Below are 24,229 nucleotides of genomic sequence, written 5' to 3'. Positions count from 1 at the left end.
ATAATTATGCCAGAACACATCCCCCTTCTCCATTTTTCCTATATTATATTTATTGATCAACTGTCTTATTTCATGGCTGTAGAAACAAAGTTGTTTATTTTTTTGACTGAACTCTTTCAGCAACCTGGGAGTGAGACCTGCTGGATATTTCAGAATTACTTGGGTGTACTTGATATTAAATGATACTGAACACCAGCAGGAAATGATTCTGTTGTGGGCCTGCTCCTGAGAGCTGAGGTTTGAAAAAGCAGATTCATAATCTGGAATCCCACTGGCCATTCCATCAAAAGAAAAGGTGATCAAGACTCAAATGCATTTTAAATACAACATTTCATTATAAAATATGTTTTAAATATAATAATTTGTTAATAACATGGAGGGTTGCGAATCAAGAAATCCTATCTTACAATTTCATAGACATAGGATTTATTGTTCCATAGAATAAATTATTCTAAATAGATTTGGAATATATTTTATTGGTGAGATATCAGATGCAGCAGATTCTGTTCAATGTTTATTAGCATTGCAGGCAAAACCTGGGGCAAAATTGATTTTGCAGGACTGGGTTAGCAGTTTCTTTTTGTAAAAATCCTTGTCCCTGTCATTTTCAGGGGGCTGAGACACAAACCAGAGAGAGCTCAGGCAGTGAGAGGTTGATGGGAGGAATTGGGAAAGGAGGATTTTGGATGGGAGGAGGAGGAGGAGCTGATGATGATGCCACTGCCAAAGGTCAGGCTGGGATAGGAGAGCCTGGGAGGGATCAGGAGGGCTGGGAAAAGCCTGGAGAGCTCTGGAAATCTGGCTGAGAGGATTGTCTCCCAGCAATCCCAGACTCTGCAGGTCTGGGCAGGAGCCTGCAGCTGGAGTGTGGATTTCTCTCTTTCCTTGGGCAGTTCCTCCTTTTCCTTGAATTCCAGCATTCCCCAAATGTCAGGAGCACAAAGCCAGCAGTGAACACAGTCAGTCCCTCGTGCTGCATTCTGTCCTTTCTGTGAAGAACTACAATATTCATCCTCAGCCCAGATTTTACCTCTTGCAGAAGTTAAATGTAAAAAAGATGATTGTTTATAGACTCCTCTGCAGGGCACTGCTCTTCTGATTGTCTGGATTATTTCTGGGCATAAAGGAGACTCCCAAAAGGCCATAAATGCAGTTTGTTACATTAGAAAACACGAGGTAAAGCCAGGCTGGGTACCTGTCTGATTTTGGTGGTGGAGACGTGCCCAGATTGAGCAATCCAAATGACAAAGACATTGCTATGTGTTCTTTTTTCCCATTCCAGTAGCTGAGCTAACACCAGCAGCACTTTTAGCAGAATAGAACAAAATAAATGACATTTCAACACAAAAAGAACCAAGCTGCTGCTCAGTGGCACTTGAGAACCCAGTCTGCACCACTCAGGGTTAAGGCCAGAGCTGCACTGTGGCTAGAGAAGGAAAGGAAAACAATATTCCAGGCATGAGAACACCACTGTCTTTTTTAACCTTTAGCCAAGTGCTATGGAGCATTTCTACGTGAAAAAATGTGGCTGTAGCTGCTGAGTGTCTTTTGTCCTGATCCTTCTGCAATAATACATCCACACAAGACTGGAACCCTCAGGCACAAATAACCCACATTCTGCCTCAAAGCATTCAAAATTCTGATAATTTCCCTCCCCAAGTGGCTGAAGTGGAATCTGGAGGTGCAACATTAAAATGTGTCTCAGTGTCATTGGTGAAACACCCTGGTTCTACTTCCAATCTACATGAAATGTAAAGAATATTTAAGATATTAAAAGAATATTTAAGATATTAAAGTTCTGTTAGCTATGGGTAGAGCACATCCATTGTTGAATTTCTTTAAGCTTCTGGGTCCTCAAAAGTGAAATTCAGCTTTTTTTGATAAATTAGTTTATAAATTATGAAGGAATGAGGGTGTTTTGTGCAAGGCAATGTAACCAAAGTGGGCAAAATAAAAAAGGCAAGTGTAGAAGGCAATGTTTGAATAAAAACACTGAGTCCTTGTTGGGAGAACTCCTGGTTGGAGCAAAGGAAAATGTTCCTTGGAGCCCTGGGGCAAATGGTTTTGCCCTTTTCCTGCCTGCCCAAATCCTAGAACATTTTGGTGCCACAGCTTCTGCCTGGGTAGTGGCTAAAGAGGGAAAATTCAGGTGAAATATGAATTTTAAAGCTGTTCTAGATGTTATAGGGCACAGAGAATGGTCTGGGCCATCCCTGCCTGATGGAGCTGCCCATGGATCCCACAGACACCACTGGGAGCTGTGCTGCCAGGCCAGGGGAGAATTTGGCATGCGCCTTGAAAATAATAATAAAAAACCCTCTTAAATTACTATAAAAATTACTATAAAAATACCCACAGTAGCATTTCAAAATTAGATTTATTTTTAAGTGTTACTGTTGCATCCCAGGAATTTGAAAACCATATTCTCTATTAGCAAAACATTTCCCAGACCAATTTACATTCAGTGCATCTATTAAACTTTGCAAACCACAATCCAGCTTCCCTCTTGGGGACAGCACACTCATTTTTTATATTGAAAATAATGAAAGTTCTAAAAAAACCACAGAGAAATTATTTTCCCAGTCATGTTTGCAATTCTTTACCCTTAGAATTACATAAGTCTCTATGTTATGACATTTAATTCCTGTTTTTACTCAGCTTTGCCAAAGCAAGGCAACAAAGAATCTTCATTATGTCCTTCTGCCCAAACATTCACAAGTATTTCCACATGAATTGCTCTGGTAATTTTAAAGTTTAGAGGGATTTTCTCCTAGAGCAGGATTGTGATATTCTTCCTGCCATTACTTATGGTAAAGGAGGTGACCACAGATGGGAGTGCCCTAGGAAGGAGGAGGATGAGGATGAGGATGGGGATTTTTAAAACTGTACAGTTCATGAAAATGAATATTTTGATTTAAATTTGCTGTGTTTCAGTATGAGTAGTGCTAACTCAGTGATGCCAACAGCCCTTGGTAAGTGACCTGTGCAGCAAATTCGAGTTGCTGTTATTCACAAGGCTTCAGATTCCCTAATCCATATTTCCTAATCAAGTTTTTGACTTCCAGGAAAGGCATCCTGAGCTCCAGCAGGCAAAAGGGTGAAAAATAGCAATTACACAAGGGATATATTCAGGAGGAGCTACCAATGAGCAGAAATGATGGAGAGTAAAACCAACTCATGTTACACTATGTATTAAAGCAAGAAAAGTAGATCTCCACCTATCTGATTTTGATGTGAAAGCAATTTTAAATCAGAAAGAGGCTGTTATTCACAAGGCTTCAGATTCTCTAATCCATATTTCCTAATAAAGTCTTTGGCTTCCAGGAAAAGCATCTTGAGCTCCAGCAGGAAAAAGGGTCTGGTCAGAAGATGAGATAGTGAAGTGAAAAATAGCAATTACACAAGGGGTATATTCAGGAGGAGCTAGCAATAAGCAGAAATGATGGAGAGTAAAGCCAACTCATGTACACTATGAATTAAAGCAATAAAAGCAAATCTCCACCAATCTGATTTTGATGTGAAAGCAATTTTAAATCACGGAGAGGCTCCCAAATCAGGGCAATCTCTCTCTAAACTGAAGGTGTGGGCATTCCAGCAGCACTTTCAGGAGCTGTGCTGATGTCCCAGGCTCTTTTGCAGAGTCCCCATCACTCACCATTGTGTGACATCCCCACGGCCAGGCACTTCTGGAACCTGCAGTACTGACATTTGTTCCTGCTCTTCTTGTGGATGCGGCAGTTCAGGTCACACCTGTCATAAATCAGCTTCAACCGGATGGTCCTGCGGAAAAATCCCTGCAGGGACAGGAAACGGGAAAGGATGGAACAGGGAACAGGGAAAAACCCCTGCAGGAACAGGAAACGGGAAAGGATGGAACAGGGAACAGGGAAAAAACCCTGCAGGGACAGGGAAACGGGAAAGGATGGAACAGGGAACAGGGAAAAAACCCTGCAGGGACAGGGAAACGGGAAAGGATGGAACAGGGAACAGGGAAAAAACCCCTGCAGGGACAGGGAAACGGGAAAGGATGGAACAGGGAACAGGGAAAAAACCCCTGCAGGGACAGGGAAACGGGAAAGGATGGAACAGGGAACAGGGAAAAAACCCCTGCAGGGACAGGGAAACAGGGAAAGGATGGAAGAGGGAAAAAATCCTGCAGGGACAGGGAACAGGGAAAGGATGGATCAAGGAAACAGGGAAAAAACCCTGCAGGGACAGGAAACAGGGAAAGGATGGAACAGGAAAACAGGGAAAACACCCTGCAGGGACAGGAAACGGGAAAGGATGGAACAGGGAACAGGGAAAAACCCTGCAGGGACAGGAAATGGGAAAGGATGGAACAGGGAAACAGGGAAAAAAACCCTGCAGGGACAGGGAAACGGGAAAAGGATGGAACAGGGAAACAGGGAAAAAAATCCTGCAGGGACAGGGAAACGGGAAAGGATGGAACAGGGAACAGGGAAAACACCCTGCAAGGACAGGAAACAGGGAAAGGATGGAACAGGGAAAAAATCCTGCAGGGACAGGGAAACAGGAAAAGGATGGGACCAGGAAACAGGGAAAGGATGGAACAGGGAACAGGGAAAACCCCTGCAGGGACAGGGAAATGGGGAAAGGATGGAACCAGGAAACAGGGAAAAACCCTGCAGGGACAGGGAAACAGGGAAAGGATGGAACAGGGAACAGGGAAAAAACCCCTGCAGGGACAGGAAACAGGGAAAGGATGGAACAGGGAAAAAATCCTGCAGGGACAGGGAAACAGGAAAAGGATGGGACCAGGAAAGAGGGAAAGGATGGAACAGGGAACAGGGAAAAGGATGGAACAGGAAACAGGGAAAATTAGGGAACCAGGAAAAAGGGAAAGGGATGGGACTAGGAAACAGGGAAAAAACCCTGCAGGGACAGGGAAACAGGGAAAAGGATGGGACCAGGAAAACAGGGAAAGGGATGGAACCAGGAAACAGAGAAAAGGATGGAAACAGGGAAAAGGGTGGGATGAGGAAACAGGGAAAAGGGTGGAACAGGGAAAAGGGTGGGACCAGGAAACAGGGAAAAGGATGGAACCAGGAAAACAGGGAAAGGGATGGAACCAGGAAAACAGGGAAAGGGATGGAACTAGGGAGCCTCCAGTGCATCCTGGCCCTGCTCCACCCACCCAGGACACCTGAGAGAGGGATTTCCAAAGGAAGCACAGTTCCTGTCACCATCCTCTATTGATCCTCTTTTGTATTTCCAACCACATTCAGTAGAGGGATACAATACCCCAAAAGCTGGAGAAGCTTTAGGGGATCAGTGGGGTTTAAAGGACATTAGGGATGGCATTTAAGGGCACAACTCCAAAGCAAGCAAAGCTCTGTTTGTCCCACTGCTTGTGGGAAAATTGTTACAAACCAAAAGGGACATTTTCAAAATATAAAGTTCACTACCAGTGTAGAAAATTCGTTGTAAATGACAACAAACCAAAAATTCTGCCAACAGCAGTTCAATTTCTGGTAAATGAAAATGGTTCTTATTTCTCTTTCTACAGTTTAAAGCTGTTTTCTTGGATCAGTCATAATTAATTAATAAAGTTTATCCACAGTTATCTCCTTTTTTTCCCTTGTAAAAATTATTTTTTCCTCACAGGGAATAATAACAGTACAAAGATGATGCCAACCTTTATTTATATAATTAACTGTAATTTAAGTAATGTACTTTGTACTTATTGCTTTATGTGTGTTCCTAATTCACCGCTAAGAATTTTATTTAAGTTCTGAATTGGTTCTTTGCTTTTAGTTATTTTCCTGAAGATACTGAAAATGGAGTTTTCACATTAAATTCTAATGTTTTTCTTTGAATTCAATGAAATATTAATAATTTAATTCTCTGACATTTCTCCCTTCATTCTTGAGGACTGCAATTATTACACCATTGTCCTTTACATACACTAAATAATCACTGACATAAAAAATCAGTGGGGTTTTAAAGCAGCAAGCACATTCCTCAATACCATTCTGTAGTCAACCAAAATGTGTAAAATGGGTAAAAAACTTGAATTAATCAGAATATCAGAGCCTGAATTTTAGTTGTTTAGAGCTTTGGAGTTTGGCATGAGTTTGGTGCATTCTAAGAATTCAGATTTTCTGCACATGACACCCAAGGAAGGGAATGAAACGTACTTGCATGATTGAAAGAAGAGGGGAAAATGCACGAAAAATTTGAATAGAACAATACAATCAACAAGGATAAAACCAAGCTTTTAAAAAACAAGCAAGGTTTTAAAAAACAAGGTTTTGAAAAAGCAAGGTTTTAAAAAAACAAGGCTTAAAAAAACCCAAGTTTTAAAGAAACTCCTGCTGATTAACCCGTAAGTTATATGCAGGAAAATTGACGCAAAGACCTAAAACTTTTTTTTTTTTTTAAAAGCACCAAGGTGTGATTTTCCCAAGTGATTACTGAGATGAACACAGTATCAGATGTCAGTCCAAGAGGTTTTTGCAGCTCACCTTGCAGCCCTCGCAGGCGTGCACGCCGTAGTGGAAGCCGGAGGCTTTGTCGCCGCACACGCGGCACTCGATGGCCATCAGCGAGTTGGACGCCTCCTCGTGAGCTTTGTTGTACAGCTGCACCTTCTCTGGGAAATAGGGCGGGGATGGAGGCTCCAGCTTGATGGCACCTGTGCACAGGGGAGAGGTGAGGGGTAAATTCCAGCTGAATTCATGCAGCAAGTGATGCCTTGGGAAGGCTGAGCTAGAACAGAGCTGGGCAGAGCTAAAGAATAAAGCAGGGATTTATTCAAAGGATCTCCTCAATGGATGCACCTTGGGCAGCACAAGAGCCCAGCCAGGGCTGCACCCAAGATGAACCAAAATGGCCCCAAAATGGACACAGGGTCTCTCCCTGGGATCAGTTCTGCTCCGTTTGCACCTTGCAGTTCATTGTCCCATTCCAGCTTTAGCCCCTGCAGTCCCACCCTGCTTGTTTTTCTCTCTCCAGCCCACGGTGTTTGTGCTCCTGGGCTGAGGTTTGGATCATTTGTCCTTGGTGCCCCGCTGGAGCAGGAATTGTTTTGTCTCCCTGCTCTGTGCACAGAGCTCACCATCCCCTCATATGAAGCCCAGACCCTAAAGCAGCACAGAATTTCAAAAATAGAAAAGTTAAACCCTGAGGCACCAGAAGCAGTAAGGAATAAACACAAAACATCCCAGGGATGCTGGGCTGGGATGGCCAGGTCTGCTCCACAGCAAAGCCAGCAGCAGACCAGGAGAAGGAGCTGGAGAAGCTGCAGGAGGAGCTGGAGCTGCATTGCAGTGGCTGCAAAATCTGGAAGGGGCAGGTTCTGCTGGCCAAAGGGTGTTACAGATCCAGCTTTCAGCTCTGGAGTGCACAAGGGTTTCAAGATGGATACTAAAAATTAATGTATGGAGAACTCAGGCTTTACTCCGTCTCCATCTGGTTTATTCCTTCAAGGTGTTGAAAACTCCTACAGGGAGATGGGTTGGAGTGTCTAATCTTGTTTAAAACATAGTCAAGTGTCTAATAGAGCTGTATATTCAACAATACATTATTCAATAATAATATATTATTGTATATAATAATATACTATATTATTTATAATATATAATATACTATATATTATTATATATAGTATATATATACTATATAATATATGGTGTATATATATAGTATATACACTATATTATTATATTATTCAATAAATATCATATATACATATACACACACACATATACATATACATATACATATACATATACATATACATATATAAATAAAATAATATCTGATATTTCCAGAAATTTAGCTCTTTCCTGGGGAAAACTCTTCAACTTCAGGTGCAGTTTAGAGATAAATTTTCTCTTCTGAAAGTTTCTAATTAAGAGAGCAATTTCTAATATTGAATGGTCTCAAACAAGTAAATATGATGTCTTTAAATCAATCATCACTGGTTATAGAAGAGAGCTGTGACATTTGTTACATTACATCATAGTGATGCAACAGAGACAGAGTATTAAAGAAAAATTAGAAGAGTATTAAGAAAGAAGATTATTAAAGAAAAGTATTAAGAAGAATTATTTACTTTTAAAGAAGGTGAATATTTTAATATTTCCAGATTGGCCATACTTAACAAACTAGAAAGATTTATTCCTATATAAACTGGGAAGAAATGATCTAAGCAAAGATGAGGAGGATTTATGCTGTCTAATCTCTGCTGCACTCCTTAAAAGTACTTGGCATTGAAGTGTTATGAATACTTCTAATTAAACAAAAGAAAAAGAAATGACTGGTGGAAAAATGTCCATTCATTTATTACAGTAGTAGTGCAGAGACACACAGCTCCTGCTTCACTCCTTCCCAAATTAAACAGCACAATTCCTCCAGCAAGAATTCCCTGAAAGAGTTCTTGTGCAGATCACTACAAATAAAAGTGAGGTCAGATCTAAGCAGAAGTGGATCCTCAAAAAAAACCTTCACATTCCTACTCAGAGCAGGAATGCAGTGACAATTTATTTAGGAATAGGTCACCTCCTTTCTTAAAAGGAGGATTGAGTGTAATTTTTCAGTGTAAATTGTGGAAGAGCAGCAAGTTTCACAGCAGGCAAACCATCCAGGAGCTGTGATGGAGCTGGAACAGTGCTGTGCCTCAGATGTAGCCAACATTTCTACTCCATCCCTTTCTGAGGCTGTTTGGAATTGAAAAGCTGCACACATTAATAATTCAGATTATGCTCAACATTCAGAGAGTTTATTCTGCACTGGGTGCACTGAGTTCAAAGGAAAAGCTGCACATGAGGTGCAGGAGCAGGAGACAACATGGGGGTTCGTGTGTCTACTAAAATGTGTCTACAATAATTTTGGATATTTATGGTACCTCTCCCAAACTCCAGCTGCTGCTCTGGCAGGGTGAAGGTCTGCTATGAGCATCTTCCCTTTTCTCTCTGCCCTCAAGAACATCTCTGCTGACACAGGAGATCTGAATTCCAAATCCCTTTGCTGCTAGCACACGTTCCAGGGAATGAAGGCAACACGGACACGAGGGAAACGCTTCAGAAAAAGGCAGAGCTTACTTTGGCAATCCTGGAGCTTGATATCATATTTGTAATCCAGGCCTGACTGGTCAGCTCTGGCAAGGGGGAGATCTTCATAGTGAGGGGAGGAAATGCTGGAGAAGTCAACGGTGGTGAAGGGCTTGATGTCAAAGGAATGTGTGTGATCATCCATGGCTGACAGATCCACGGGGCTGATTCCAAAATTCAGGGGCCAAAACGGCATTTCTGTGTCAACCATTGTAATCCCTGCAAACACCAACAAGAAAATGACGTTTTAGGGTGTTTATCTCCAATCTGTTCAGCCCAAAGCTGAGCTCCAAGTGTCCCACGTTCACAGGCTCAAAATTAAAACTTTAACTGCATCTCTCCATACCATTCATATCAATAAAATTAGAAGTTTTCCACAAATAATTCTCATTTTTACAAATTCTCAGCACCATTCTTCCCAAGTGCCTGAAAATCTCAAGGGTTTTTATATTAAGAAAAAGCCCCAAAGTAGCTGGTATTAAATAGTGGTGATTTTCCTCCAAATAACCAGAAATATTTGAAAACTGTGCTCCTTCGAGTTTGCCAAAAGTTTAATCCCAAAAGGATCAAGGAAATGTAAATTATGACTTTTCAAATTCCATATATATTCACGCAAACCTTAAAAGCAGAAAACAAATAACAAACTTCTATCTGCAAAAATCTTCTGCAAGTTGAGTGAATTTAGTTTGAGATATGAAATGTTTCTCCAAGTCCTCTTTTGACAAATAGCTGAACCAAAATCCTTGATTTAGATATATAACTATGAAAAAGTTTGTGAGTTAGAGCAAGTGAACCAAAATCCTTGATTTAGATATACTTCAACTACGAAAAAGTGTGTAAGTTACAACAAGTGAACCAAAATCCTTGATTTAGATATATTTCAACCATGAAAAAATTTGTAAGTTACAGCAAATAAACCAAAATCCTTGATTTAGACAGATTTCAACAATGAAAAGGAAGTTTTCTGGAAGTTACAGCAAGTGCAAAGGCTATTTTATAACCAGTGTCTGTGTTTAATTTTCCACTATTTATAAAAAGAACATTCTACCCTAAAAATAGCAGAGATGTTTCAGAACTAAAATAGCTTGGTCACTTTGGCTGTTTAATTTGGACTTTAAACCCAATCAAGTGAGTGGCCTTTAACCAGCAGATAACAGAAACTTTGATTTGATCTGCTTTGAATCAAAACCACTCAGTCACACAGCCAGAAGTGCTGTTGCCAAATAAAGACATTGGAACAGGGGTGCTCCAGAGTTTGGAGCTCACCTGTTCTTGACAGGTAATGAAGATGTGCCTGCCCTCCCATCAGCTCTGCCGAATGCCAGTGCCCAGAAATGGTGGCACTTTGCCTTCCCTCAGGAATGGCATCAGCATTCTCCCACTTTTGGGACTCCCAGCACAACCCTGAAGTTCTTCTGCCTTGACCTTGATAGGGATCTTCTAAATTCTTAAATTTGAGCAGAGAGATTCTCACTGCAGTGGGAACAAACAGGGGCTGCTGCACCCCAGCCACCCCCAGTCCCACTGGATGGGATATCAGGGATGTTATCCTGAATGAAAGGAGGGAAACAACAGGGTGTAAAATCGCCATAAATCCCTGGGGAAGTTCATGGCAGCTTGTCAGGGTACCTTGGTGTTGGGGGTTATCTCCCAAATGGCCAAGTTTCAAGTGCAGGGCTCAAACCATGAGCTCTGCCCAGGGACTGGTGACATTCCCAGGGCTGCCAGAGCTCCAGGAGCCCCCAGGGATGCCCAGGGTGGGATTGTTGGGGTGACCAGGAGCTGCACTGGAAGGTCCTTGGGGGTCCCTCCAGCTCAGGGGATTCTCTGATTTGATGACATTTTCTGTGAGCACAAAGTGAAATCCCTGGCCGTGACCACTAGGAAATGTTTTCCCAAACCAGATTTCCCTATGAAACAATAAACCAGGACAGACTCCTTCTTAGGAACCCATTTCTTGCAATGGTCAGACTCATCTTTAAAAAATACAGAAACCAAGAGACATTTTAAATTGGTTTATATTCCTTTAGACAAGAGACACCAAGGGTTATTGCTTTGTGCTGGAGCTCTGCCTCAAGGGTGAAGGATGGCTACAGGTTCATCCCAGGAACTCCCAGGTTGCTGTGTGGACAAGGAAAACCAAAACATCCAAAGGCAGGAGGACCCACAGGCACAGCTGCCCCTGCACAGACACCTCCCTGCTCTGAGGCAGCTCCTGGAGAGGTTCAGCACCTGCTGAAAGGCAAGGACAAGCTGGGGCCACTCTCTGAGGAGAGGTGAAGTCTGTCATCTGCCCCTGATCCCACTGAAAAATGAACAGTTTTACTGCACTCTCCATCAAACCTCTCACAACCTGGAGACCTCAGCACTTTTGTCTTTTCAAGTTGAAAAGCTCGAGTTTCAGACTCCTGTGGGCTGAGCAGCAATTTAGAGCTGAGCTGGGTCTCACGTCACTCAGCCCATGGCTGGGATGTTCTGGAGAAGTCCATGATGTGGAACATGAGTAATTCTGTGACACTCCTGCATCGTTACAACCCAGAGAGCGCAGGAACTTCCCTGGGTGCAGATATCTCACAGCTTAGACAAACTGAGATAAGCAGGTGAGTCCAGAGGTCTGGCTTGGCACTCACAAGCTCCAAAATCTAAGGGCTTGTAGTAATTCCTTATCAGAAATCTCACTTCCCAGTCAGCACAGCCAAATCATTTCAGCAAAGTCGACCAAAAAATGCCAGAGTGGTTTTGTGGTAAAAGTATCTCTAGCCTGCAAGTGTGATGGTTTAGATTTTTGTTAAGTTTTAGAAGAAACAAAATAAAATGTAATAATTAGCAACTAACCTGTTGTTTAAGCATCATAGAATAGAAGGGATTGGGCTTCATGTTTTTCCCCTGCCAGTTGTTTTTATCTCTGTCTGTCCAAATCACACACAGAGAACAGAGGAAAAACAAATGCCAAGATCACCCTGAAGAGAAAACCAGGGAATTGTGGCTGCACCTATCAGCCACTGCAGGACACTGAGCAATTCTGCTTTATCCTGCTCCTCTTTCTGCTGCAAGGTAATAAAATCTTTACAAATCTTTAGTGTAAAGCCTGTAAACTCCACCCCTTCCAGAGGTTAACATCCCATGACTCTCAAGATCCCACAGTAATACTGTTCACAAGTATTTCTGAATGATGGGAACTTCCAGGTTTGCTCAGGTTTTGGGTATAAAACACAAAGCATCTTGTTGAAGTTTTAAAGTTTCAATCTTCACATATGATTTAAGCAAATTATGGGTATCTTGTTCAATTTAACAACATTTTGTATGACAATAGAAACAATGAATTTTTATTTTCAGATGAATTTATATTAGAGATACTCAAATGAAGGAAATATCTTTCATGCTATTTTTATTCCTGCATCATTGAAAACTAAAATGTGAAGACTGTTCTTATGTTTAATGGTTATTTTACAAACACTTCTATTTTGCATCTAGCTTTACTTGATTTTTGCTGTGTACTTTGTTTTTTCCTCCCCAGGAAAGAGGAATGACAACATTTCCCTCTGGAAAAGAGAAAATCAACTAATTGTAGTCTTCTCATGGCTTTTAAAGACCCAAAACACAACAACCAAGATTAAAAAATCCAATGGACACGTCCAACGAACAGACTAGAGAATGCTTTTATAACTCACAGCAGCTTTGTGACATCCAGGCAATAATCTGTAAATATTTCTCGGATTCAGAAGATTGTCATGTACAAAACCCCTCCTCAGCTAGCAAGAGCAGAACAGCAGCAAAGATGTTTTTTGGGATGGAGAAGCTTGGACATTAAATCCTCCAAAAGAGCAGGAGTGAAAGAGATAATGCTGCTGAGATAACACTTAATTCTGAGATATGGAGCTTGCCGAGTGCCAGGGGAATGACAACATTTCCCTCTGGAAAAGAGAAAATCAACTAATTGTAGTCTTCTTATGGCTTTAAAAGACCCCAAAACCAACAACCAAGATTAAAAAATACAATGGACAAGTCCAATGAACAGATTAGAGAATGCTTTTATAACTCACAGCAGCTTGTGTGACATCCAGGTAATAGATCTGTAAGTATTTCTGTGATTTAGAAGATTTTCATGTGCTAAAACCCTTCTCAGCCAGCAAGAGGCTGTGCAGAACAGCAGCAGAGATGTTGTCTGGGAAGTCAGATGGAGGAGCTTGGACATTAAATCCTCCAAAAGGGCAGGAGTGAAAGAGATAATGCTGCTGAGATAACATTTAATTCTGAGATATGGAGCTTGCTGAGTGCCTTCACCCTGTTTAATTCCTGTGGAGCTGCTCAGGGTCATGTGCAAGGCACTGGTCTCACCTGGCACAGCCAGCCCTGGTCACTCTGCTGCTGATAGGCACAAATCTCATCATCACCTCATCCCCTGACTGATCTGCTCTGCAGCTCCTCTGACAGTTATTCCCTGCTAGGAGAACAGAAAGTCTAACAGAGGAGATCGCCGTGGTATGAAAAACATCCTGGATCACGAGCTGCTCCTTACCATAAACACTACCTGTGCTCAGGTAACCTGAAGGGCCTGTTGTGCTGCATTCTGGACACGCTCTTTCCAGACAAAACTACCAAAATATGACCCTACAGGTATTTAATGAAGCAACCAGAACATCCCAACCCACGGGAGTTACAGAAAATAAGAAGACAAAAAATAAATAGGTAAAGCCTCTCAGCTTTATTAAAATCAAGGAAGGTGTAATGGCATGACATGGGCAGGAATAAATTTGAACAAATTGGTACATGAACTAAATAATGTTATTTCTATATAAATACTGATTTATGGATCTGAAATATGGGAAGTTAGGTCAGATTTAAAAGGAAAAGCACTTCAAAATCATGAGATTTTCAAATTATGTGGATTTTTCTTAATGAAGACAAATTTTATGGAATAGATTGAATTTCCTCTCATGTATAAATGTGTTAAAATAAATATGTGAACTAAATAATGCTATTTCTATATAAGAAATACTGATTTATGGATCTGAAATACTCACGGGCAGGTAGGTCAGATTTAAAAGGAAAAGCACTTCAAAATCATGGGTTTTTCAAAATCTGTGGATTTTTCTTAATGAAGACAAATTTTCTGGATTAGATTGAATTTCTTCTCATGTATAAATGTGTTAAAATAAATATGTGAACTAAATAATGCTACTTCTATATAAGAAATACTGATTTCTTATATTTCTTATATTTCTTACTATATAAGAAATACTGGTTCTGGAAAGCTGACAGGCTGGTAGGTCAGATTTAAAAGGAAAAACACTTCAAAATCATGGGTTTTTCAAAATCTGTGGGTTTTTCTTAATGAAGACAAATTTCCTGGAATAGATTGGATTTCCTCTCATATATAAATGTGTCAGAGTTTGTCAAGTAAACTCATATACAAGTCCTACAGAAATTAATGGGACTTTCCCCAATTAATTTAATTAAGGCAGCTCAGACCCTCTGTGAAATAATCTCTACAAAAGTTGGTTAAGATCACACAATCATCCTCAGCTTTTAGGAAGAATTTGGAGATGGTGAAGGGGCGGCTTGGTACCCCATAGATCCAATTTATTGATCTGTTTGGAAGAATAACAACACATTTTATGCACGCCTTGTAAAACCACAGTTGCCCTAAGCGATGGCTCCGCAGGCACTGATTGAAGACCCGCACTGATGTCTCAGAGGGGCTGTGGAAAGGGAGCAGACAGACTTGTGATGCCCCTCTGCACCCCCCTCCCAATGGCCGAGTCCTCTCGCTGCCTCTGACACACAAATTCTGTGTGGCAATGCTGGAGCAGCTCAATTCTGCATTTATCAGTGCTGCCCTCAGCTCCCAGTGAGGGATGTGAACTTCAGGTTATTGAGAGAAAATCACCTCTTACTGCATTGATTTTTCCTGGCCAAAACCCCACAGATTCTTGCCTCAGTTCTCTGCTTTTCCAGTGGGAGAACATTACCTTCCCTCCCTACCCTCCATTCCCTGTGCTGCCCATAGAACATCTCTCCTCTCAGCAGGTGTGGGATTCCTCCACAGATTTTGAATATTCCTGTTTATGCCAGAGTACAGTGGAGCTCTAAGCTTTAAATTTTTAAGAGACGCCTTCCTCAATAACAAAAATTATATATTTTTCACTAATAGCAACCGCCACTATAATGAACTTTATCTAGTAGACATCATTTGTATCAAATAGAGATAATTTTGTTTCGGATTTACCAAACTCTGTGAATTTTTTTGTGTCCCAAACGATGACTCAAAGCTGTGGCCCATTGCTGTTTCACACATTCCCGATTTCCCCCCGTTTCCCGGCACAGGAACCGAACCTCTCCGTGTCCTGTTGCTGCAGAGTCAGCAGAGGGAGCACAGCGTAACTAAAAACAAAAACCTCTTTCCAAGAACTCCGCTGGCACAGCCAGAGATGCTCTGAACAAACAAACAAGCACAAAAAGGGAGGAGAAAGAGCCTCGGTGGCTGATGCCCCCAATTCTGAGTCTGACAAAATCAGTGCTCTGCCAACTGCAGCAGGAAAAGCAAAGGAACAACAACAAAAACATATAAAAACCTTGCTTTAAAAAAAAAAAAAACCACAACATAATTTTTATTATTTAAAAGGAGAGATAGAAAGATTTCTTTTTGTTTCTTAGTTTTTATCCACACACCACACACACTCAAAAGAGTTTTAGAATGAAACAAAAATTGTTTCAATGATGTGATGATGAACAAGCACACTGAACAGCAATATTGGTAGGATAAAATATTATCCAAACTACTAATTTCCCAAAGAAACCACACATTGGAAACCACTATGGATGTGGGAAAAGGGTCCAGGCTACTGAGAGGATAAGTGCTGTTAAATTTTTGATTGGAAATTCAAAAGGATTTTGAAGCCACAGTGTTGCCCCCTGCACCCAGCCCACAGCCAGGCACACTCCTGGGGCAGCACTGCCTCACCAGACCTGAGAATTTCCTTTTCAAACACGAATTTATCAAAAACACTCACAGGAATGAAAACTGACCACTTTTTATGGGTTTGTTTCAAATAAAGAACTGCAAACGGAATTTCCTCACACCTTAATTTAGCTGTGAAAACAAAGAAAATATCCAGGGTCTCTAGCAAATGTTGGCTGTCAAAACAGGTCCATGATAAAAAGTAATTTAATGAAAAAAATGAGTTCACAAATGACCAAAAATGGCATTTTTTGGACATAGATGACTTTAAAAGCACTGCTGACTCCAAGCACAAGAGATGACATTTTCCTCTCCATTCCTCAGGTCCAGCTCTAAATCCATCTAAAAATGGCCCCAAAAACTTGACATGTCCACCTGAAAACCCCCAAAAGAAGCCACCCTTAGAATACACATTGGAAAGAAGGGAATAAACACTCTGTGTTTGTAATCAGTGAAACCAGAGGAGGGTTCTGGGGCCCAGGGCACACCTCAAGGGTTAATCACTGAGTAGGAGGGGCAGGGGCTGAGGAAAGAAAGCTCCTCTCCCACCCTCTGTCCAACCTGCAGAACCAGCACAGGGCCCAGACTCTGAGAGCAAAAGGAAAAGCAGCAACCTGGGGTGAGAGGAATGTTCAAGGTGTGCCAGCAAACCCAGAAGCAGCTGCAGCGCTGCTGGGGATGCTCACTGCTGCCCATCTACCCTCTGACCAGGGCTGGATGGTCCAGAAAACAAACAAACAAACAAACAAACAAACAAACAAACAAACAAACACTGCTGGGGATGCTCATTGCTGCCCCATCTCCATCTGACCAGGGCTGAGAGGCTCCAAAAACAAAAACACTGCTGGGTGTGCTCATTGCTGCCCCATTTCCCAGTCTGACCAGTGCTGCATGGTCCAGAAAATAAACAATCAAACACTGCTGGGGATGCTCATTCTGATCAGTGCTGGGTGCCTCAGAAAACAAAAACACTGCTGGGGATTCTCATTGCTGACCCACCTCCCAGTCTGACCACTGCTAGATGGTCCAAAAAACAAAACCACTGCTGGGGATGCTCAGTTCTGACCCATCTCCCAGTCTGACCAGTGCTGGGTGCCTCAGAAATCCCAGTGGTGCAAGGGCTGCAGAGTCCTTGTGTTTAAAACCACATCCTTCAAAAAGGCAAATAAAAGGTAAAAGGGGAGGTAATCCATTCATCCTCTCAGCAAGGCTGCACAGTAAAACACCAGGAGAAACTGTATAAATCCAAACACTTGGAAAGGCCAAAAGAAAGCAACTCATAAATCAGTGGGAAATGTATTTTATTCCTATAGCTGAATTATAACTACAAGCTGTGCTCACTAAAAGCACAGTCCATAAAATTTACCACAATGTTTAAGAGGCAGTTGTTAATAGAAACAAGGAAGAAAAGCCCATTCAGGGAATAATAGAGCTGTTTAGTGTTAAATAAATTTTCTATTCCATGGAATTCACACAAAATGGCCTGGGTTACTTGGAATAGCAGCATTTTATACCCTTGCAGCAACATAAACCCTTGTAAATATAATTGCAAATGAGAAACAAGTTCAACAATGCCACAGGCTACTCAGATATGCTACAAATTCTCCCATCCTATTTTAATTTGTTAATGTAGGGTTTGTTGCATTCTGATACTGGATAGAGAGCCACGAAACTTCAGGTTATTCCAGGGTGTGAAAGAAACTGATTGCAAGGCTGTGCTCAAGGAGCTTCAATAGAAATTGAGAATCTTGGACAATGGAAAATTTCTGTATAAGAAATACTGATTTATGGATCTGAAAATTCACAAGCAACTCAGATTTAAAAGGAAAAGCACTTCAAAATCATGGAGAACTTAACTACAAATTCCTGGAAGTGACAGAGTTGGGCTCCTGGTGGTAAAATCTGACTACAAGAGAAATAAAATGTTCTACTGCAGTCACAGCACTGGCAGAACAGGGAGATGAGGAGATGATTTCTGTTAAATCAGATTCAAAGTTTGTGGGAAAGAATCCTCCAACTGTTCTTAGAAATCCCTGAGCAGAGAAACTGCACTTTCCTAATTCCAGTCATGCTTTGTGAGGCACCATGTGTGATTCTGAAGAAAAGCTTCTCTTCCAAAGACTTTTGTTTGAAAATGTCTTCAAAATCTCTCCTACTCTTCAAAATAGAGATGATTATTTATGTTCCTTGAGGGAAAAAATGATATTATATATCATAAGAAGCATAAAAATGTGAAAAATAAGGTATCATCTGGTTGGTAATATAAAATCAGAATAAACCTCTGTAGGATTCCGAGGGGCAAAGAGCATAAATTGGCATTTACAAAGTGCCCCAGCAGAAGTGAAATGTGGCTCCTGTTGGTTTTGAGGGATTGGAGGAAAGCAGGAACAAGCAGCACGTCCCTGCCTTGCGCTGGCAGTATTGTAAAAGTGCCTCATTATAGAAAATGTGGGCGTTGCTCTCTATGAATCATTGTGATTTAAAATAGGATCCTGATAGACAGGCAATGAATCACTTTGGATTTTGTAATCAGCAAGGGCTGACTTCTTGGGAGAGCCCTTTGCCCCCTTTGGCAAGCACTGAGGGAAGGTCTGCTCCAGCCCTGGAGGTGCCTCCCCAGGCTGAAGGAAGTCATTGATTCTAAAATATCCCCAAAAACGCCGTGTGGGACACAAGATAGCAGGGCTTTGTCAGCTGGAACAGCAGCACAGAATTCAATTGATAAGAGTGTTAACATTCTCAGGCCTGTGCTTGGCTCCAAGGCTCAGCATACTTTAATAATTGGCATTTATTTCGACTGGGCAGCCTTCGTATTGCTGGCTCTAGTAAAAGTTTTACCAACTACAAGGAATTAATAGATTTCCAAAATATCATATTTGACATTAAAAGTATTTTAAGAGCAAGTGACCCATCGAGAAGGTTCATCTGCATGAGTTGTGACTGTGCTTTCAGGAGTCAAACTTGCTTTGAGCTCAACAGAAAGTTTTCCAGCTTTGACAGAAATTCAGTGTTTGGCTCAAAATTGAGCAAAACACTCATTTTGAATATTGCATTGGTGCTAATGGCATCCAAACACCTGCCTCAAGTTAAACACTTCTAAAACCTCAGTTTTTGGCTAAGAAAGGACTTCTTTGGCCAAGATACATGATTAAATTACATCTCCTACACACAGATAAATCAATGTGTGTCGTAACACACATCCATCAGAAATCAGGGGCTCATAAAATGCTCCATTTCCTGTGTAGAACGACTGCTGCAGTGGCAAGGCTGTGCCCAGAGTTAATAAAACAAACTCCCAGCAGCACAGAGTCCCAGCGGCGCTGTCAGCCAGCAGCCTGCTGATGTTTCAACAGGGAACAGCTCTGTCTGAAGCCTTCAAACACAGCACAAAAACATTCCTGGAGTTTATCCTGTGCTCACACAGGAGTTTATCCTGTGCTCACACAGGGTATGTTGCATGAAAATGTGATTTTCCAGGATTTCAGAGCACAAACCTGTGTGAACACCACAGCTATTGACAGCACAATCTGCTGCTCCACTGCTTATCTGGTTTCATTAGGGCATTATCAACATGTCTCTTAACGCAGTTTAATATATTAATAATAGACTCCATTCTCTGGAAATGGTGCTTGGCCAATAATTAACAGCTGAGGTATCAATTTAGGATGGGATTTTAAATGGTTGTAGTCCATTATGGAATTCAGAAGACAAAGTTTGCATTTGTTTTTGAAATGTTAATAACTTTCATAATAAATGTTACGTGCACCACATCCAGTTAATCTTCTTTGATAAATTTGATACTAACCCTGAAGAATTTTTGCAATTTTAATACTGAACTAACCACACCAAGTTTTCTCAATCCATGTTGTAGTAATAGGGAATTTAAGGATGCAGAATTCTGTTGGGAAGAAGCCTGGGATTATTTTCTCTCCTCAGACTCTGTCATGTCAGTGCTTTTTAATGTTCACAAGACAGTAAACTTCAGTATTGTTTCCAAGAGATGAGCTAATAAGGCACACAACTGGACTGGGGTGAAATACACTCATTAATATCCTAAATGCACTTCCCTGCCATGGCAGAGTACTGAATACTCCCACAGGAAGAGGAGGAGGAGGAGGAGGAGGAGGAGGAGGAGGAGGAGGAGGAGGAGGAGGAGGAGGAGGAGGAAAAAAATGCCACATGAATTTAAACTCATTCCTTTAATTAAATCCCACTTTTAAAGTTTTTCCTGGAAGTCAAACACACTGCAAATAATCCATAAAAATGCATCTCTCTGATTGGGATGAGTCGTTTCCATCACATTCTCATCTTCACAACACTAAAAATGCAAAATTATTTGAATACAGCAAGACTGGAGGGAGGGCCCACGTGATTTGACCGAGTGCTGGGTTTTGGCAAAATATTTAATCTGTTGGACAATCACCAAGTTGTAAAAGTGAAAAAGCACCATGTTGCAAAACTCATTCATGAACGTAAACATGCTGAGCATTTCTGCATTGAACACAGGGAGCTCAGAGAAACAGCAAATACACTTTCCTCTATAGAATTCTATAGGATTTCTGTACATCCAGTGTAAAACAATGCTCTGTGTGCCTCTGCAGCCACCGGGATGGCAAGATAATTCCAACACACCAATCCTGAGAAAGCAGATAAATGGCACCAAAGAGGGCTCAGCATTCACCACTCTCCTCTTTTAGCTGCCTCCAAATTCATCATCTCACACACAAATCACAAACCATACACTACAATTTTTTCCACAGACTCTGGGATATTTGCTAACTGGATTGGTTTTTGTTTTTAATTTATTTGGGATCATCAGATTTTGGTTTTTACACACAGTTATTGAAGGGTATTTTCATTAGGGGCTGCAATTCCTCAAGCACATTTTCCTAAGCTTGGAGGGGAAGCAGAGGTGACATCCCAACATTATTCTGACATGATAAACTAAAATGGATCCCCAAAATGGACTATATCCAACAGCAGGCTTTCTACCCTACACTGAGTAGGGTTAAATAATGTTATAATAAATATACATGATAAATAATGTAATAATTCATTACAATTAAATAATGTAATAATAAACACACATGAACTTTTGCACACCTACCATCTGTTGCACAAATGGATCCCTTTTATCTTTTAAATTAGAAAAAAAAAAAAATAAAATTAACTTTCTCAACTGTACAGACTGCAAAGCATCCAACCTGCTCAGCCACTTTCCGGCAGCAGAGCAATCCCTTTGTCACCTGACTGCTGTACTTTTGACCCTCCAAAAATTTCCCAGCTGAAGCATGTTGACATGTTTTCACATGTGATTCAGGAGTGATTGCTCTCAATAGTGCTGGATGCTTATCACAGGTTGAGATCAATGTTCTTTGCCTCCCATGTGCTCCCTCTTTCTGAGCTGTAATTTTTTCCAGGCAGCTTTCAGGGTGTCCTGAAGTCAAGGTGGCTTCAGGCTGGGAGTGTGGGCTCAGGGCACGGGGAGGGTGAGCTGCTGCAACTGCAATTGCAACACTCTGGGGAGGATTTCATGAGCACCACGAAATTAATGTGCAGTTCTGCTCCAGATTTAAGTTACCTTCAACAGTTTTCAGTCTTCTACTAGACTACAAGCTTCAAGAGAATCTTCCCCATTCTTTGTTTTAGGGGGGTCAGTATAAAATACAATATTAAGTAATGTTGTGCTCAGTGTTTTATTCCAGAAGAAAAAGAGGTGGGGAATTTCTGAAGGAAATTAAGCATTGAGAATTGTTACTAGAAATATTCATTTTAAAGCCTGTGTTTGACTAAATAATAGCAAACTGGGAGAAAGAATGCTAAAGCATTCTAAAGAATGCTAAAGCTATAAAAACTGGGAATTAAGTTAGCACCAGCACACCTCCTTTTGTATTTCTAACTTTCAGCAAAAAACAGAGGAATTTCATCAGGATTTTTCTGGTTTACATACTTCAGAAAAGCTTTGTGCAAACTGGTACCTGAAACTATAGTAACTACTGAGCAAAGGGGAAAAAAAATCTTCAAATACCCTTAGATCCAGCACCGAGGATCTGAATTTCTGTGAAGTAATGATACCAGAAAGCCCCAGAACAGAACTGCTTCATCTTGAGCTCCAAACTAAACAATTATCATTAATACTATAATATTAATACTGCAATTTAATAATTTATAATATTGGTTAATATTGTAAGTTTATAACCAACAGCTTCCCTACCAAACTCCAAGTAGTCCTTGATGTCACTATACACTTTGGGCAAATCAAATTATTTTCAGTGATGTGATTTTCCTTCTGAAATTGATAAACTCAACTTCCTTTACCATTTAAAAAGAAAATACCACAGTTCATGGCTCAGACAGGGAATTATCAGCTCACTTTAGGTGATAATTAAAGAAGGGGACCTGAATTCTCCTGCCACTTCCCCTCACAGTTTTGTGAGAAAAGCTCCCCTGTAACACAGCCCAGAATTGATGGAAATATTGAATTCTTATGGAAATATTGAATTCTTTTGCAAATATTGAATTCTTTCCCCTTCTTTTCAAGGGAAAAAACCCCAAGACACCATTCCCTTCAGAACACAGAAGGAACCTACTGAAAACACAATGGGGAAGTGCTGTCTGAACCTGAACTAAGAGATGAATATTCCCCCTGCAGCCCTTTTATAACAATAAAAAAGACAAAATATTTGTGGGGAAAGAACACAATTTCATCTTTTATTTAATTTCAAAATCATTAATGCACTTCAAAAAGAACTTAAATATAACCTGCATAATGATACATTAATGGGAAAATCTACAAAGTCCTGACTTAGTTACAGTTTCATAAACTCGCTGTATTTTCTAATAAAGTATCTGGCATGGCTTGGATTTTATAATGTGTCTGAAAAGTAAAAGGAAGAAATTTCTTTGATCTTATTTTCTGTTGGGTTATTCTTCCTCTGTGTTATTAATATCCTAAGAATATGTCTGGTGTGATTTGTTCCTACTTTTGTCAACCTGTCTATTTGGAAGTAAAATTTTTCCAATATCCCCATGGGAAAAGGGAGGGAGGGAGGGAGGGAAGGAAGGAAGGAAGGAAGGAAGGAAGGAAGGAAGGAAGGAAGGAAGGAAGGAAGGAAGGAAGGAAGGAAGGAAGGAAGGAAGGAAGGAAGGAAGGAAGGAAGGAAGGAAGGAAGGAAGGAAGGAAGGAAGGAAGGAAGGAAGGAAGGAAGGAAGGAAGGAAGGAAGGAAGGAAGGAAGGAAGGAAGGAAGGAAGGAAGGAAGGAAGGAAGGAAGGAAGGAAGGAAGGAAGGAAGGAAGGAAGGAAGGAAGGAAGGAAGGAAGTGTCGGAAGGAAGTGTCGGAAGGAAGGAAGTGTCGGAAGGAAGGAAGGAAGGAAGGAAGGAAGGAAGGAAGGAAGGAAGGAAGGAAGGAAGGAAGGAAGGAAGGAAGGAAGGAAGGAAGGAAGGAAGGAAGGAAGGAAGGAAGGAAGGAAGGAAGGAAGGAAGGAAGGAAGGAAGGAAGGAAGGAAGGAAGGAAGGAAGGAAGGAAGGAAGGAAGGAAGGAAGGAAGGAAGGAAGGAAGGAAGATTTTCACCTGCCAAGGTATGGAAAATGATTCCACACTTGTGAGCTGCCTGTCCCTCCTGTGAGTATCCCTCATGTCCAAAGCAGGGGCTGTTTGTATTCATATTTGTTTAAATATGTGCTTAAATAAATAAAATAAATATTTATGAATAAATTTATTTCTTTTAAAATAAATAAATATAAAATAATATCTATAATAAGTAAATAAATGAAACATTTGTGTCTGCCAAACAGAATTCCATGGCTTTTGCTACTGTTCTTTGTCTCTGCACTAAACCAAACATTTTAAAAATGGTTTTGATGTGATTCTTAACACTGGTGATCTTTGACCCACAGAGTCAGCAGGTGGCAAGTGCCACCTCCGGGGTCCCTGCCACTGTCCCAGTCACTGTTCAAGGAGATGGGAACTGGCCTTGCTATTTTTGAGATGCCCAAGAGCTCAAGTGACATCACTCGAGGACACCGACGGAAAGCGGAGGATCCGCGCTGAGAGCAGCTCAGGAGAAAGCTATTTCTGGCCAATTTCACAATTCTGCTATTTTTAACAGCTGCTCCTAACCAGTCATTTTTGGAGATGTGTTTGCAGCTGGAAAGAATCCCCCAGTGCCTGAGTGGAGCAGTAAAGCCCTTGCA

General features: G+C 41.1%; 1 protein-coding gene across 1 annotated transcript in view; it reads right to left on the bottom strand.

The window, feature by feature from the left end:
• The window catches only part of PPARG (peroxisome proliferator activated receptor gamma), a 56,357-nt gene that overhangs the window by 13,365 nt on the left and 18,763 nt on the right, over positions 1–24,229 (bottom strand). Inside the window, exons 2-4 of the mRNA XM_059479989.1 lie at positions 9,066–9,293; positions 6,486–6,655; positions 3,656–3,794 (exon numbers count right to left, since the gene is read on the bottom strand). Of these exons, the coding sequence (XP_059335972.1) occupies positions 3,656–3,794; positions 6,486–6,655; positions 9,066–9,285 (529 nt within the window). The 5' untranslated portion in view covers positions 9,286–9,293. The remainder of the gene's footprint in view (positions 1–3,655; positions 3,795–6,485; positions 6,656–9,065; positions 9,294–24,229) is intronic.

This window comes from Ammospiza nelsoni, chromosome 11 (assembly GCF_027579445.1).
Source record: "Ammospiza nelsoni isolate bAmmNel1 chromosome 11, bAmmNel1.pri, whole genome shotgun sequence".
Classification (NCBI taxonomy): domain Eukaryota; kingdom Metazoa; phylum Chordata; class Aves; order Passeriformes; family Passerellidae; genus Ammospiza; species Ammospiza nelsoni.
The sequence above is the reverse complement of the archived record's forward strand: the minus strand, read 5'-3'. Positions and strand labels throughout refer to the sequence as shown.